At 51.1% G+C, this 17853-nt stretch overlaps 1 protein-coding gene across 26 annotated transcripts in view; it reads left to right on the top strand.

The window, feature by feature from the left end:
- Positions 1-17473, top strand: part of Spon2 (spondin 2) — a 35173-nt gene extending 17700 nt beyond the window's left edge. For 4 of the 26 annotated variants that reach the window (XM_087582226.1, XM_087582220.1, XM_087582219.1 and 1 more), the window contains 7 exons: positions 10038-10553; positions 11729-11868; positions 12398-12617; positions 13001-13224; positions 13297-13488; positions 14074-14248; positions 16741-17468. In XM_087582226.1, coding sequence (XP_087438352.1) covers positions 12401-12617; positions 13001-13224; positions 13297-13488; positions 14074-14248; positions 16741-16925 — 993 coding nt within the window. In that variant the 5' untranslated portion in view covers positions 10038-10553; positions 11729-11868; positions 12398-12400 and the 3' untranslated portion in view covers positions 16926-17468. 26 annotated transcript variants of the gene reach the window in all.
- The last annotated feature ends 380 nt before the right edge of the window (positions 17474-17853 follow it).

Genomic DNA, 17853 nt, shown 5'->3' on the forward strand with positions numbered 1-17853 from the left:
ATAAAGTCAAATAAACATCTTTCGAGCATTCCTAGAAGGAAGGGGAGCCAGATGCTGCCCAGGCTTAGCAGCTGCAGGGAACACCCTGGGTTTGACCCAGGTCAAGACTTTGTCCCCTCTGCCTCAGGCATCCGTCCATCTTTCCATTCTGGACAAACAAAGGCCTGGTTGGAGGTGCTGTCCCCAGCACTGCTTCAGGGCTAACCTGGGACCGGGATATGGTCCCTCTCCACTAAGGAAGTGGACTTAGGCCAGAGCTTGAATGTGAGGCATCCATGGGAGCCCTGAGGGGCAGAGGGCCCTGGAGAATGGTGAAGGCCCCCAAGCTGAATCCAGGAGGGCAGACATGGGCCTTTCCAATATCTCAGGGCAAGAGACAACCTGGTCATCCTGGCCTGCACTGTCAGGAGTTTGCAAGGGGCTAGCAACTGATCCAGTTGCTTCTAGGGAAAGAAAGACACGAACAGAGAAGTGCTTTAGCGTGATTCGCACACCATCAGCCCTGTTCCGGGACAGAATGAGGAATAAGCAGCCGGAAAATGAGGGTAAGAGCGAAAGCCTTGGAGATAGGAGATGGCGCGCAGCACGGGCTGCAGCTGTACTGCACTCAGAGACTGCTAGCTAAGTGGGAGTCGGGGGGATCCTCCCCACAGCCCCGAATCCCAAGCCAGAGTGTGGGCAGGAGCCTGCTGTAGGGCTGGGGCTTTGCCAGGCGGTTGGCCTGGTGTTTTTCCTTCCACGGCTCTGGCCCCAGGCCTGGTGAGCATTATGCTGACCCATATTTCCACTGCGCAGGGTGGAAAGTAGGACAGCAGTGTGGCTGGAGCCAGGGTGGTGGGAGTCAGGCGGAGGTGGGAGGCCAGATGCAGCAGCTCAGAATTTCCAGGCTGGGAAGTGGTTCCTGAGGCAGGGAGTGCCCTTCCCCGGGCCTCCTGGCTTCTCTGGGTCAGGGAAGGGGCTGAGCCTGAGGAGCTAGGGAGGGCATGTGTCTGGTTCTCTACACACCGCCCCTCACTCTGCATTTTGAGGGCCTTGACTGGTCTCGGGGACAGAACAACTGGTTCTTCCACTCTTCCCTACTGAGTGTCCCTGCTTCCTCCCCTGGGACTTGGAGGGTAGGCCCCCTTAGAGGTAGACCCCAACATGGCCTGAACACTGAGGACTTAGGAGATACCCCTGATCTCAAGGCCACAGAGTAGGGGCTACAGAGACCTCACGTATGGGTAGAGTGGATTTGGCTCTTCTGACACTTGGAGTTTTATACCCACGTGCCTCTCTGGAAGGACTGCAAAAGTTAGCAACAGTTTTTACATTCTGATTCTGAGGACGCAAGGATGGAAGGAAGAAAAGGGAAAGGCTGCCCCACCTCCTCCAAGTACGGTCTTGTGTGCAGCTCGGGCTTTGAACTTGTGATCCTTGACCTCGGCCTCTTAAATGCTGAGATTATAGGAGAGCTCAGCAAGTCGCTGAGATTTGCTTATGGATAGTGTTTAAATCTGTGGATCACGATGTTTATTACCATTTTAGTAATAATTTGGTGAAAGGAGATGTCGTTCTGTTTGTTAGGTCTTTTCAAATTCTAAAGATAGTTTGTAGCTTTGATTTTTTACTATAAAAGTTTGCACCATTTTGGTTAAATTCACTTTTAAATATGATTTTTTTTTTCAGAGCTGGGGACTGAACCCAGGGCCTTGCGCTTGCTAGGCAAGCGCTCTACCACTGAGCTAAATCCCCAACCCCTTAAATATGATTCTTTTTCATGTAAATAGGTTTTTACAATTTTATTTTCATGCTATCCATTGCTGGTATACAGAAATCCAACTGAACCTTTAATATTGGCCTTGTATTTGCCACCTCGCTGAACCCACCAGTTCTAATATTCTGTATAGTTTTGTGTCGTGCAAACCACACCCATTCAACAAAGCAATTAACAATCACTTCCTGCCAGGGCCTTGGAACTTCCCAGTTTCAGGCTTTGCCCTGACTTACAGCTTAAGTCGTGAGTTCCCCCATTGGGAGCAGACCTTACATCCGTCGGGAAAGCAGTAGGTTTTAGTCACGACAGCAGTGCCACCACTGTGCCAGCGGGCGCGTCTCACCTGGCATGTGGGTATCTTACCACACAGGGAGCATAGCTGATCAGGACAGTTGGTGAGGATTCTCCCCAGCAGCCTTCATAGCACTGCCCCGAGCCGTGAAAGTTGGGCAGTAAAGAGGGAGCTTTCAGTTTAGTCTCAGATCTATTTCACGTCCTGCGACCCAATTGTCTGGTATCTCCAGCAATAGGGTCTTAACACCTAGTTCTGGTAGACAACCAGGAGCAATGGCAGTAGTCTTTAAGGTTTGTGGGGCCCCCGGCCAACAATTCAAAGAGAGGCAACTGAGGTCTGTTGCTGAGATTTTTACCCAACAACCTTACGACTCCTACGCTTGCCCCTTCTATTCATGTAAGATGCTTGTGTTCATACTCCTTCCTTGCTATCTGTACTGCTCTTCCAGATGTTCTGACAAATCTGTGAGACACTCAAGCATCACCATGACACAACAGACCATTCTACAAATCTCCGAAGGGCCGTCCATTCCAAATAAGTACCATTTGGTCTCGAGCAGCTAAAGGAGGGCTTAAAAGGAACTGTTAACAGCATCCAGTACAACATGGAAAGATATCACTTCTATCATATCTTTTTGTTAAAGGAGCAATATTGGGGATGGAGGCATGGGTGGGAGTCACTATCCCTCCCTCCATGATCCACAGACATTTTACCTGAGCCATCAGCCTCCTCAGCCTCGAGTAAGGCAGCTGCTAAGGCTCTGTTGTAGTCTCCCACCCTGACGATCTTGGAAAGGATGCTTCAGTTGCCTAGCTTGGCTCAGGTCAAGTGACCCTGGGTTAGCCTGGCATGCCTGGTGCTGCAGTTGGAAACCCAGTACTGATAGGCTCTGGGGCAGCATTGTGGAGCGTACCTTTCTATTGGCCACATATAGGTTCTGCAAAGACCCCAGGCTGGGCAACCAGTCTCCACCACCAGAGTAGTCTATATCATCTACTCCGAGGGGATAACTTGCCACCCCTAGGTTAAGCTTAATGTTTTTCATCTGCATTGTGTTCTTACATGTGTTTTGTGAAGAAAAGTATATTCTGCTACTCAGTCTGGTTCTTCCATTTCTTTTTCCCATCATGCTGCTGGCTTTTCCTCATCTCATTTTAGTTCTCTGGACACCTTAGGGCAGCTGTTATAGAGCTTTTGTATAGCTAGTTCATCTGCAGGTCTTTTTTATTGACAGTTTCTATTTATTTTCCCCCTGGAGTGTACAACGCTTTCCTAGTTATGGTGGGTACTATGATTTTTTTGTTGTTGTTAAAATTTGAAATTTGAGACTAATACTGCCAGGACCCTGATGATCAGCTTCTCCCCGAGGTCAGCCATTTTTATCACTGGTCTGTTCCACTCATTTGTCATAGGTCGTTTCTGGGCCAAGGACCAGCTTGACGTGCAAACTTGCCTGCTCAGGCCTTTTCAGAGTCTGCACTTTTCCCAGTCTGTGTGGTACCTGTAGAGTTAAAAAGTCTGAGCTTACTTCAGGGACTTGAAATCCCACAGTCCCCACCCTGGAAATCTCCACCCCCAAGATGCCCTCTATAAAACCTGCCTCTCGATCAGTTCTTTGCTGTTTCTTGCTGGAGCAGAGGCAGCCACCCTCCTGTGTTCTCCCCGATAAATCTCTCGTGTGAGGTTTGCTGTGCAGTGTGTCTGTGTGGGATTCCTTGGCTCCTGACCGCCAGGAGACCGTTGCCCTCAGTCGCCCTCAGAGCCGTTACGCTTGTAGTATCACTTTTTAACCTTCCCTCGCATATGCGGTTCCCCGCGAATAACTTAATAGTTGATGTCTGAGCTTCCGAAGGAGGAGAGAGAATGATGAATGGGAATGGGGAGAAGACGACCTCAATCCTTTAAAGCTCCTGGAAGTTAGCAGCTGGAATGGCAGGGTTGATTAGTTAATTCATGCTGCTCTGACCCAATTGCCAGACACAGACGAGGGAAGTTTATTTTGGCTTCCACGTTCAGGGCAGAGCAGTTGATCACGGTGGGGACGGCGTGGCGGAAATGCTCCCTTAGAGCAGGAGCGTGCGGTGGAGACACCTCATCCAATGGACAGGAGAGCCCAGATCATAACCTTCAAGGCCCGTCCTTAGCAGCCCACCTCAGGGTGAGGCCCCACAACCTCTTAACAGCCCCACTCAAGTGTTCGAACACAGAACCTCTGGAAGGAATTTCACCCTCAAAGCATAACAGGCTCGCAACAATTAGAGCAGAGCAATGACCAGCCACTGACCTCCATGAACATCCGTGATCACAGCCTTGGGTAGGAAGACAGAGTCCTGGTGGCCACATAGCATCTGCAGGTTGTGTGCAAACCACACCAGGATTGGACCTGTACTTGCCTGGAGGTGGGGAATGGGCAGCTGCTCATATGGGAAGCAACTGCGATTCTTGTTTAAGCCTCTTCTGGAAGTTGCGGCCTTCAGTAGACGTCACTGTTCCAACGCAGTCACACCAGCCAGACTCTCCAGTAGAACTGTTGCCGTGTTAGAGTCAGCTTCCTGCCCATTCTCTGCGCCTCCTCCCAGGGCCTCCAGTCTTGCCTCTTTTGGGTACTATTTCTTTGTTCACGAGACTTTGAGTCTCCCTTAGTTTCAGTCTAAACAATTCCCTTTAGTCTTTCCCTTGAGGTGGCTTTACTAAGGAGAAATTCTGGATTATTGTGGAATGACAGCCTTTTCTTTTCTTTTCTTTTCTTTTTATTAACTTGAGTATTTCTTATATACATTTCGGTTTCCGGGCAAACATCCCCCTCCCCCTCCCCTTTCTTATCGGTGTTCCCCTCCCCATCCTCCCCCCATTGCCGCCCTCCCCCCAACAATCTAGTTCACTGGGGGTTCAGTCTTAGCAGGACCCAGGGCTTCCCCTTCCACTGGTGCTCTTACTAGGATATTCATTGCTACCTATGGGGTCAGAGTCCAGGGTCAGTCCATGTATAGTCTTTAGGTAGTGGCTTAGTCCCTGGAAGCTCTGGTTGCTTGGCATTGTTGTACTTTTGGGGTCTCGAGCCCCTTCAAGCTCTTCCAGTTCTTTCTCTGATTCCTTCAACGGGGGTCCTATTCTCAGTTCAGTGGTTTGCTGCTGGCATTCGCCTCTGTGTTTGCTGTATTCTGGCTAATAACAGCCTTTTCTAGAGCTATTGACTTTTTTTAATTGTTGATGTTGTTCCTTTGTCCACCCCACCGCCTTATATGGTTTCTGGTGAAGGCGAAGTATTAATTCTAATGGAGTAACCCTTGCCTCTGATGCTTTGGTTTTCTTTTGCCGATCAGGGACTCTGGCTTGGGAATACTTAGCTGTGACTGGGACGGTCTTTTTGCGTGTTCCATACCTAGAACCAGTTGAGCTTCTTGGATGTGTACATTACTTTTCATCATCCGTTGTGGCAAATTTCAGCTGTTACTTTTTTTCCACATAATTTTTCTCTTGCGAATGAAAATTCCTGAAAAGGAACCGTGTCTGGCTCTGAACGAGAACTCCCCTGGAAGTAGCCGGTGTCTGCAGAGGCTGACGGGCCAGCTAGAATCTCAGTGCTGTGGAGAGGTTGGGATTTGGTAGGCTCAGAAGTTAATTACTTTATCTTGGGCTAGTTTTAGCCTTCTGGAACACTCTGTTTCTGAACTAATAACCCATGATCTTAGAACTAACATCTTGTGATAATTAAGGAAAATCTCCTAGAACCTTTAGCTTAGCAAGACACCAGCTTCCACTGAGAACCCAACAATGCCACCTGATGGGTCTGTATGTGACACAGTTGCCCAGTGTTGTTGTACCTACCTCTCCGGTGTACCCACCAATGTCTTTTAAAGATGCCTTGGTTTATGATAATTCTGTGTTCTGTAAAAGTATAAAAACCCTGTGGACTACTCCCACATCGGAACATGGAATTTGGGGTAACCTAAATCTGTGTTTCGGGGGCCAGGGTCATTCAAAATGGCTCCAGTATACACTGTTTGTTATTCCCTTAAGACAAGAGCTGTGGCTTCTACACAGACACTCTGCGTCTCCTCTTCTCCCCGTGAGACTCCAGTTACGCAATTGTTTGTGTTTGATGGTTCCCTGCAAGACTCCAGCGTTTGTTTAGTTTCTGTTATCCTGTTTTCTTTCCCAGGCTGGATAATCTCAACCGAGGTACTCCTTTTATGGGCTTTTTAATTCCATTTTTCCAGCTCTCCTGTCGAGCTCCTGTAATGGGAAGTACGCTTATCACACCTTTCAACCTCAAGGCTTGTGTCGTCCTGAATTGTCTACCATTCGCTGGTATCACTCCTTGGTGCGGTTCTGCTCTCACACTTGATCAGACATGGCTTCCTCTGTGGGGCGCAGCCGGTTTGTAGCAGGATGCTGTGACGTTGTCCAGTTGGACCTGTAGCTTGTTATGGAGAAGAGCCTGGTTTGGAATTCACGCTAATCCTGCTTCTGCCTCCCAAGTGCTGGGACTGGAAGTGTGAGCAACCATGGCTGGCTCTTAGCTCTCTGAGCATGCTTATGACTGTTAAAGTCTTTAACTAGTGTCTCCGAGGCCTGTGCTTCCTCGGTAAGTTTCTATAGCTGCTTTCTTTCTTACTCTCTGTGTATGGGCTACACTTCCTTCTGCCTTTGCATGTTTTGTACATTTTTGTTGGAACCTGAACAACTGAGAGAGTATAATTGGACAGCTCTGGAAATTAGATCCTTCCCCTCTTCATGGGTTATTGTTTGTTGAGGTTTCCTTAGTGACTTTTCTGGCTTAAGTCTGAAATATTGGTATTTGTTGCCATGTAGGGCCATAAAGTCTTTTCCTGGTTAGCTCAGTGGTTAGTGAACTACTGGACTGAAGATGCCTGGAACCAGTTAATCTTCCAGCTGTGGTTCTATCTATGTTAGGACATGATAGAAACACTCACAGAAGGCACATCATAAGGGCATTAGCCCTCATTTCCTGCTTGCAGAACCTGAAGGTCAGTCAGAGGTGGCAATCAGGGGCCTTGTCAGGCCTTGCCTGAGCATTGGCATCCCCCGGGCTCTTGGACTATATGGCCTTCTAGGTTCCTAGAAATATGCCAGGAGCTCTCAACGTCCCTGTGCACTTCCAACCTCTGAGCTTTTCATTCTCAGTATTTTGGCCTCCATCTTTGGTCAACAGCCTTAATCATTACCTGCAGTTGTTTCCAACAGAAATCTCTAGGGAAAGGCTCAGACCCAAGTCGTCTAAAGACAGTTTCCCAAGTGTCTAGGAAGCTACCAGAAGGGGACATCAAGATGACTTTCTGGGAATGACGCTTTGAGAAGCCCCAGCCCCATGCTGTCCCAGGCCTCAGCTTCCAGGCTGGTTTTCCTATCATTGAAGGGAAAGTTTGGATCTGAGATAGCTAAAAGTTTACCATCTTCCCTAATTTTTTGACAAAATAACTTCCCACTTACTGTTGCAAGCTTTTGGTTAACTTCCAGAGTACCCAAAACCCTGTCCAGACATTTCTTCCTTTTTAAAAAAAATTTGTGAAACTCTGTAGTCTTGGCTACCCTGGAGCTAGGTTTGTAGAACAGGCTGACCTAGAACTCACAGAGATTCACCTGCCTTGGTCTACTAAGTGTCAAGTCCAAAGTAAACACCAATTCCCCAAACTCCGAAAAGGCTGTCCAAATATCCAGAAATGAGTTCAACATGGACCAGCAGTTAGACAAACGCCAACATACCATGTGAGCCTGTGAAACTGATTCCCTTCTACACAAAGGAGTAATTCCCCTCACCTTTGGCAGAGGGACACAGGGCTACTTGTGGCACCCATCCACATATCCAAAGCACATGCTGGCTTTCAGGCCCTCCCGGTATCACAAGTACGAGGTACACATTTCAAAGTCCATGAGCAGCCTGCTTTCTCCTCTACCCTAAATGCCCTCCAGCTCACAGGCTTCCCTCCCCTCCCTACAGCAACTCATCTTCCTTATAACCCTGCTCTCTGCTCTCTCTCTCTCTCTCTCTCTCTCTCTCTCTCTCTCTCTCTCTCTCTCTCTCTCCTCTGTCTACAACAAAAGCCTTCCTCTTAACCATACCGTTGTGTGGTCATGTCTTCACTTTAGACACCACACTCTGGTCCTGTCCAATTATCTTTGTCTGTTTCCTTGTTGTTTTGATGGAGAGAGAACTCCCCCCATTTTTGCTGAAGTCCTGGCACCTTACCTCCATTGTGAAGAGACACCATGGCAAGCCTTACTAGAAATGGCCAGGCCTCTTTTATTTTCTACTATGGGGGAATCTCATGAGAAGAATTTTGTGGAATGGTTCTCTCTTTTCACCTTCACATGGCTTTAGGGATTGAACGTATGTCGTTAGTCTTTAAACAGCCATTTCACTGCCCAGAGTCACATTTAAAGGAGGCCAACTGTTGCACCATAGAAGGGGACAGTCTGCCTTAGAGCCACACGGCACTGACAGGTCTCCTGATCTGTCACGTGCAGGCATGGCCTGGTCTCCTATCCATGTCTTGTAGAGACCTGCTGTGCTGACTGGGGAGGACACATGTTCAGCGCTCCCTCTGGGGCTGCATAGCTGTGGTGCCCACACTCATGCATGGAGGGCAGCTGCAAGCAGCCCCCCTTACATGATCTCAGAAACTAAAGGATGTGGATGGGGGGGGTGCTTGGGTGCTGGGGCTTGTTGGCTCTCACTTTCTTCCTGGGTGTTTTCTAAGAAAACTAAGGCCACGAGCTGAACCCAGGGCTTGCTCACTGGATAGAGTTCAGGCCCTGAGTCAGAGGTGCTATTTGAAATCTGACCTAGAATAGTGACATGGGAGACAGGAAAAGAGGGAGGGAGAACAGGAAGGAGGAAGGCAGCAATGCCCTGTGGGACAAGTTCCTGAGCTGCTTGGGCCAGCCGCCAACTCTGCCGCCCAGCTAACTGCATAGCTCTAGAAGTTGTACCCAGAAGCCTCATCCAGAGTCTGCCTTCAGCCTACTCATGCCTCTGTGAGCATGTAACATCCTGCAGCAAAACTTAGGCTGCTCACAAGGCTGGGCTGGATTTCCCTCTCTGCAGGAGGTGGAAAATAAAATGGGCTGAAGGGCTAGTATGGGTGAGAAGATGCTCCTCTGGGCTGGGCTGGCTGCAGAGCCTTCCCGGAAACCTCGAGCCAGCTTGGAAGGGCCCTCTCTAGGTAGAGGGACTGCAAGCAGAGGGAACAGTGCTGGGAATGTTCAGTGCCCAGTAGAAAGGGGAAGGGGGAGCTTGAGAGAGCCAGTCTGGCGGCCCCATTCTGGGGATACTGCCCAGGGGTGGATGCAGCCTCTAGAGAGCATTATATAGAGAGCACGCATCACGGGGCCAGGCTGGAGCCAATGAGCAGCGAGCGTGAGTCTGTGGACCTGGCATGCTTGGTATCTGAGGGTTTTTCATTCACAGCTGGGGCACCTGGCAGGCAGGCTTGCCCGAAGCCTGTGTGCACTGCAGGAGACAGCCATTCTGTGGGTGGGGATCCCAAGCACACGTGGCCTGGGAGCATGTCTCTTCCCAGGTCAGGCCTAGGGGCCTGTGCCACACCTAAGGAGGAGTCTAGGCCCTGAAAGGACCATTGTTACACCATGGCAAAGTCCTCCCCATGTCCCATCATGTCCATGAAAATTCTCAGGGATTTTCATTTTTAGGGGACACTGCTACCGCTAAAGGAATTTCTTGCCTGGCTATCATCCTGCCCAGCCCTCCTTGGGCAGCCCCGACTTGGCAGCTGCAGCTCTGCTTGGAAGAGACTGGCGTTGGCTCGTTCTCGTTGCCAAACCAGTGGATACCCACGTCTCAAAGACTTCATGGGCTTGAGGCTGAGAGAGAAGCTTCCTGATACCCCAGGCTGGGGCTGTTGACTACTACCTTGTCGTGTGGAATGGAGTGAGCCTTAGGGTTTCCGCTGAGCATAGGGCAGGGGGTGGACTGAAGTTATTCACAGTGTATCTTCTTCCTAGGAGCCTAAGCTCTGGTGGATGGAGACTGGCCTGGCTAGCTCTAGGTACACATCTGTGACTGCTCTAAGGACTGCATCCACACAGCACAATCAGCACTGGCCCCTGCATCCCTTCTCCAGAAACACCGTGAGTGTCCTGGTCCTCGCAGCCCCTCTCCAGCAACACTGTGTGCAACCCGGTCCTGTGGCTCTGGAACTCTAGTCAGATGTGAGAAGCCTGGATCCTGTGACAAGCATGACCCATAGCTGGTCCCGGAACACAAGACAAGTTAGGGGGAAAAAGGCCTCTGAACGAAAGGTCGGCGTTTGTGTGGAGTGGTAACGATCCTTGAGGGTCCACAAGGTCAACAGAAGAGCATCTGTCTATGCCTGTTGTCTGTTGAGGGACAGTGGGATTTTTCGAGCGGCCCTAGGACACCTTTGTCTGAAAAGGAGAAGAAAGTCCTTGTTCTGATGTCTACTCAGGCTTAATTGACCTCACGGCTTCATTCTGCATCAGTTGGATGGGCTGTACTAGGTACGGCGGTCCCACCATCTTCTCTCTGGCCAGACAGGGTGGAAGTTGGTCCTGCTGACAAGTCACATCACATCTCTACTCAATGTGTGACCTACAGTTGCTCAGCTGAAGCCACTGAGCAAACGCTGTTAACGTACGCCAGCTTGCTTATTTTAAGCGAGTTACGCACGGGTACCTAGAACCCACCCAGCCAGAAGCTTCAGGCTTCTTGGTGACGTTCACCAGTGGCTTGAGGAGTTCTGGGGAAGTCTGCCTTTGGCCTCTAGGCCTGGTGCCTAAATGCTATGTCCACAGTTGCCGCTCTGTGGCTGCCTTATTTATTTGAAATGAGGGTGAAGTCATCTGCTTTGTTTGCATTCGAGCCTCGTAGATTCTATTTATTCTCTCTCACTGTCTGTCTGACGGCGAGACACTAACTTGTTCCAAAACCCAGAATGTATCTTGGAACAGCTCTCTGGATATTTTGGTATGTGGGGGACCCGGCGGAGGCTGAGTATGATGTCTCCACTCTTCTTTCTACTTAGTTCTTAGGCTTCCGTGGTAGCATTGAAAGTATTTCCCTGACACTAAGCTGCAGTAAACATCAGAGTCTTCTGAGGGACAGTGGCCCAGAACCTGGGAGGAGGCACAGCAGCCAGCAGCTTGAGCTCCCCTGAGCTGATCCTCTTTGGCTGGCCAAGTGGGACCTTATAGTTAGTTGTATAGCTCAGACCCCTGTGAGAAAGAGGTGTCTGGCTGGCTGGAACCCAGAGCCCCAAAGCTTATGACAGCCGAGCTGGTAGAGCTGGGGCTTCTCATCACCCCAACATATACACATACACACTTGCCAAGTGGAGAATGCCGGCCACATCCCAGCCACATCTGTGGCAAAGTTCAGACAGGGCACCAATGTGGTCTCTGGCCCCAGACTCCTATCCCTGAACACAGAGCCCCGTGCTGCACCACCCAGAGACAGCTTGTGAGAGGAGGGAGGAGGGCGGAGAAAGAGGGAAGGGAGAGGGAAAGACAAAGAAAGGGGTGCGGCAGGGCAGCAGTTAGCCCGAGGGGGCGGAGAGTGAGCTCAGCCTGGAGCAGGTCTTAACAGTCAGAACGTTGTGAGAAGGTTGAGGAGAGCAGCTCCTGCCACAGAAAAGCTTCTTGCTTCCTGGTCTCAAGCCCCTTCTTTCTGGGACCAGGCACTGAGGCAGCAGACAGGAAGAGCTGGGGCCCGTCTGCTGGCCAGAGGCACTAATCTTGGGCATAAACAGGATCTCCAAGCTCTGGGACCAGTCCTGCAGCTGACAGCCCAGCAGCCTGCCCCTGACGCTCTTGCTAGGTGAGTGTGGTGTTCTCATCCCAAGAGGGCCTGGAGCTCCTGGACCAGAAATCTGTAACACTCCAGAGACTACCCTGGGGGCTGGGCATGACCTCAACTTTGCTAATCTAGTCACATGCACAGCTAGTCCATGAAGTAAGTGTATAAGCCAGGCACACTTCACAGTGGGGGAGACACAATATAGAGCAGCCAGTGGGTGTGTGGCTCCTGTGGGCTGTACCAGGCAGAGATAGCTGTAAGCCCATTGAAGTGTTCGGCCCCTTAGGCTACAGTCCTGGGGGCTGCAGTCCACGAGTTACATTGAAGTTCTTGTAGGCATGCAATGAAACTGATCACTCTCGTACCCTGTAACCTGGTGCCCTTCTTATCCCTGGGTGGCATCTGGGAAACTCTCACAGGACATTTTGGGGACCAAGTGGGGTATTTGCAGGCATCTCAACAATGTGGGACCTCATTCTGTTCTCTTCTGGAGCTGGCAGGCAGGGGCCCTGGGGCTAAAGGCGCCAACACTTCTCTCTCTCTGCTGTAGGTGATGGAAAACGTGAGTTTTTCCCTGGACAGAACTCTTTGGGTCTTCCTCCTGGCCATGCTAGGCTCCACCGCAGGCCAGCCGCTGGGGGGAGAATCTGTCTGCACAGCCCGGCCTCTGGCTAGATACAGCATCACTTTCACTGGCAAGTGGAGCCAGACAGCATTTCCCAAGCAGTATCCTCTGTTCCGGCCCCCTGCACAGTGGTCCTCTCTGCTGGGTAAGGAAACTTTTCCCCCTTCTGCCCCATCCAGGAGGCTACAGGGCAGGAAGCAGTACCTGCTGGCTTCACAGCATACAGCACAAGTCATTCGCACCTAAGAAACTTCCAACACAAAAGGCACTTAGTAGTGGCTGGTGGAGGGCAGAGTGACTGGTGGGACACCTGTCACCCAGCCAGGTGTCTTAGCCACATTAAGTGCAAGGGATGTTACGGTCTCTCTGTGTTAGGCATGGATGTGGCTCCTTACCATTCAGCCGGAGAGCTTATAATTGGGGGGAAAGGGACGTGTGTCCCCTGGGGAAGCCACGTGGGATTAAAGTCTACATAGCCCCGCTGCTACCCATCCCGCTGGCTACTCATGCAGTCAGGCCTTTGCACAGGGGCAGCACACAGCTCTGACTACAGCATGTGGCGGAAGAATGAGTACGTCAGCAATGGGCTGAGGGACTTCGCTGAGCGTGGTGAGGCCTGGGCACTGATGAAAGAGATCGAAGCAGCAGGAGAGAAGCTCCAGAGTGTGCACGCGGTATTCTCGGCTCCCGCCGTGCCTAGTGGTACCGGGCAGACTTCTGCAGAGTTAGAGGTGCACCCTAGGCACTCGCTGGTAAGTCGAGGCTATCCCGGGAGAGGGTATGTTCTGGTTGTTGCAGCTGCTAAGTCTTCTGGTCCCATCCAGGTGTCCTTCGTGGTACGCATTGTCCCCAGTCCGGACTGGTTTGTGGGCATCGACAGTCTGGACCTGTGCGAGGGAGGCCGCTGGAAGGAGCAGGTGGTCCTTGATCTTTACCCACACGATGCAGGGACAGACAGTGGCTTCACCTTCTCCTCCCCCAACTTTGCAACCATCCCACAAGACACAGTGACTGAGGTAAGAGCGCAGCTCTTGCCCCACCTCACAGGCTGCAGCCACTCCCCACTGCGCAGGCTCATGTCTCTGAGGTGGGTGGGACAAAGAAGGTGGCTGGCCTGCTTGTGAGGATGTTTACCCTAAAGGACAGGGCAAAGGCTTTGATCTGCCCCAGGTGGACCCCTGGACACTCCAGCCTGTGGATGCTCTTCAGAGAATAGTTCCACTTCTGATGCCTTCGGGCTAACGGTGGAATGCTGTCCTGCCTAGGATCTGGCAATCCTACAGAGGGGCCTTTCACAGCTCTTCCTTTCCAGTGAGGAGGCATGTATAGGCCTGTCGGGTGTATAAGCAGCATTCTATAGACAAGTGTCTCAGCTGAGCTGCAGTGTTGCCTCTGGGAGACAGGAGGAATTCCTCAGTCTTGGGGAGAGGCCACGTGGGCACCTCCAGCTATGAGAGTCACTCAGACGAGACCCAAGTTGGGAGTCTTGATGGCACTGTCCTGCTAGATGCTGGGTACTGACTCAGGCAGCCAAACATGCACTCAGAAGTGGGCTTCCCAAACCCCTGTGCCAGCTCCAGCCTTCTTCTTCCTACTTCCAGATAACCGCCTCATCGCCCAGTCACCCAGCCAACTCATTCTACTACCCACGCCTCAAGTCCTTGCCACCCATTGCCAAAGTGACCTTCGTGCGGCTACGGCAGAGTCCCAGAGCCTTTGCCCCACCTTCCCTGGACCTGGCCAGCAGAGGAAATGAAATCGTTGACAGCCTCTCAGGTAATTTCCCTGTTTCCCATCTATAACCCGGGGTGGACAGGGTAGCAGAAGGATGTTAGCCCAGGCTAGCAGAAGGATATTAGCCCAGGCTGGGGAAGTGAGCCGGAACTCCTATATCACTGCTTCATGTCTACTACTGTCTGAACTGGGAAAGAATCCAAGCTGGATCCTGAGGGGTGTATGTCATCTAAGGTCACATGCTAGGTCCTAAAGCCCACCCTGTATAAGGGACAGCATGTGAGTTCCCTCTGTGCCAGCCTTTACAGAATTTCTCAGGCCTCTAAATTCACAGGAAACTTGAACCTGAGTAATTTCAAAGGGGACTTCTCATCACTCCTTAGGAGATGGTACTAATTTTTAAAGGTTTGGGAAATGATGAATTCAAATACTGTATTTAAGACTTTGATAATATCTGCTGTTGAAACACTATGAACAAAGGAAAAAGACCCCAGAGAGAGGTAAGAGGCATCAGGGACCTGCACGGCACAGCCGATGGAGACCGATGTGTAAATTCACTGAATTAGGTCCCAACTGTGCCCCCACTGACTGAGCAGAGGGCACTGGGGGAAGCATCACACTTATGACACTCCTATGGGGCCTTGGGCCCTGCCTGGCAGTGGTGAGTACAAGTTCCCAAGTCACCATAGCCAGTCCAGAGTTCTTATGTTTCAGTGAACGATTTGAGAGTCTGTTAATGGGTCCCTTGGGCGTTAGTCCCTCAGGGGCATCAGCTGGAGCTGAGGGAGCATTGAGGATGGAATCCTAGTTCCCTCACTGAAGCCCCCAGCCAGTCAGATGCCCAGCAGCCGTTGCGTGAGGGCACAGAGAATGAATGGACCATTTGAAGCTGTTTCCCTAGTCCTTAATACTGGAAGGGTAGAGCGTGCCTCCTATTGGTTGGCAGGACGCAGGATGGACAAGAACCCCTTCAGTCAGCCACACCTCATTTTCTTAAGGAGCTAGAGTGAGTCAAGACCCTCCATGTTTCAGAGCCACTTCTACCATTGGGAAGAACTGAAGGAGGGCAGTGGTCAACCCATTTTCCTGGACGCTTAGGAGGACCTCTGCCTTGACTCATTGGCAAGGTCGGAGTCAGGCAGGAGGATGAGTTTGCTGGGCATTTGGATGTGTGCCTCTCCCACCCTCCTCCTAGACGAACTGTAAACACTGGACAGTGACATCAGCTGAGCAGACATGGTGCAGTCTTGTGGGAAAGCCACTTTGCTGGCAGGCCACTGGAGAGGTGTCATGTGCTTCCCCCTTGGGGCAGCCAGCCACCTCGTCAGTCTGGGAAGGCGGCATGCAGGACACGCAGAGCACCACATCTCCAGTGACAGGCAACTCTCTGGAATTCTACCTGTAGTTATCCCTGGATGGCGTAGGAGCCAGTGGAGCCCTTCCATACCCAGTACATCTGAGGCGCACAACCATTGCCTATAGCTGGGGCTTCTCACGTCTGCCCACCTTATGTATTCTCCCTCATTTCCCCCATGTCCTCACGACAGCCAACCTGTTAGTGGAGTAGGGACAGAGTACCTGGTATGGCCCACATGAACTTCTCTTGCTGTTCTTGGCTCCCCAAGAGCAGAGGCCAGGGACCTTGCCCATGGTGAACGCTATCTGGGAAGCTCCTACCAGACCCGTGCCTGCAGCTCTCTCACTTTTGATCACACACAGGGTAGCCTAGATCTGCTCTCACAGGGATAGGCAGAATCTGTGAGCCCCAACCTCTTTCTGAATGCTTCCAACATCCGAGTTGTTTCTGGGGTACTCATGCATTTATTACACCAGCATAGGGCAGGACTCATGAAAAAATGGGCTCCTTCCAAGGACACTGCTAGCCCGGCTGCTGCACACTGTCTTCCTGTGACTGCAATGGTGGCAATCAGGCTCCTGGCCTCCTGTAGGTGATTGCCCTTCCTGGCTGACTGGCCGTTTTAGCATGTGTTGAATATAGGGACATTTGCATTTTTATCTAGAAAATGGAAATCATCAGGTCATTTAGCTATAACTCCAAAACGATTATTTTTAAATTTGTGAATATTATGGGAACAGAGGAGACATAATCCAAAGGAACGTTCTGGAAAATGTTTGAGCCTCAGTGGGGAGTAAGGTCCCACAATCCAAAGCATTTCCTGGCATTTGTAGGACTTCAGTAATGTCAGTTATGAAGGTCACAGTGGCCAGAGAGCCACCTCCCCTTAGAGAAGTCCCCATGGTTGCAATGCCTCCTCCATAGCTGGTAAGATCCTAGGGCACATGCTGCTACAAGTCCCCCTGAAGCTCATGTCTAGAAAGGAAAGACCCAGCCAGGCTGGAATCTGAGTCTATATCACTGATTCCTATTCATGTCTTGCTCTGTGTTCCTGCGAGAAGCAAGTGTTTTTCCTCAGACCTCGGAGCAGAATTGTTTTCTAGAATGAATGCGTATGTGGGGGTGGTCCCTTCCGCCTTTTCCAAGTGTCTTATAGAGTCCCCTGTGCTTTGCCTAGCTCCAGAGACACCGCTGGACTGTGAAGTTTCCCTGTGGTCATCCTGGGGACTGTGCGGAGGGCCATGTGGAAAGTTGGGAGCCAAGAGCAGAACTCGCTATGTGCGTGTTCAGCCTGCTAACAATGGGACTCCCTGTCCCGAGCTTGAAGAAGAGGCTGAGTGTGCCCCAGATAACTGTGTCTAAACCCAGACCCCAGTAGCCAGCCCTTAGGATCCCTCGAGCCTTGGACTCTGATCTGGGCCACAAAGTGTTTTCAGGAGGCCCGTGTAGGCAGGGATGAGAGCATGGGCAATTTTGCACCATTTCCCACCATTCCTGGGTTGACAGATGGTCTTGATACAGAGGCCCTCAGTGACAGGTAAGACACAGACTGCCTCTCCCACTGTGTGATTCCTGAGGATCATGGGTTTGATCTACATAAATTCCTTTGTAATTTATTACTGTGGTGGGAGGGAGGCTGCCTTTGATACAGAGAGAAGGCATTCCAGGAACAGGTGAGAGGATGCCCTAAGCCTGTGAGCCCCACAACCACACTGCTGTCAGATACCTCAGACCTGCTGCCACTGCACTTGCTCCTGGAGGCCAAGAAGTCAACCTTCACACCACTCTTGAGCTCACCCTGGGGTGACCACAGGAGGGGCAAATGAAGAGGGGCAGTTTTGGAAACTTGGAGCTTTTGTGTCACTGATCCCTTTGCATTCAAATAAAGGTTATGTTCCCGAAAAATGTCAGAGGGTGTCCTCCCACCATCCCTGGACACCTTGGAATGGAGGCATTCATTGGTATGTGCAAGTAGGAGGCACACATTTGCAGGAACCTGCAGCGATGCCCTGACACTTTCACAGTGATGTCATGGCACTTTCACAGTGATGTCATGGCACTTTCACAGTGATGTCATGGCACTTTCACAGTGATGTCACAGCACATTCACAGGAACCTGCAGGGATGCCATGGCTGCAGAGTGGGGGTGGGTGCTGAGGATTCAGGCACCACAGGTGGAGGAGCATGAAAGCAGCGCTCACTCATTCCAGACTCTACCACACAAAGACAGCAGACACAGCAGTACATCAGAGCAGCACCCAATCTGTCATGGCTACAGGGGTCCCTGCTC

This window comes from Rattus norvegicus, chromosome 14, assembly GCF_021556685.1.
Source record: "Rattus norvegicus strain SHRSP/BbbUtx chromosome 14, alternate assembly SHRSP_T2T, whole genome shotgun sequence".
NCBI classification, from domain to species: domain Eukaryota; kingdom Metazoa; phylum Chordata; class Mammalia; order Rodentia; family Muridae; genus Rattus; species Rattus norvegicus.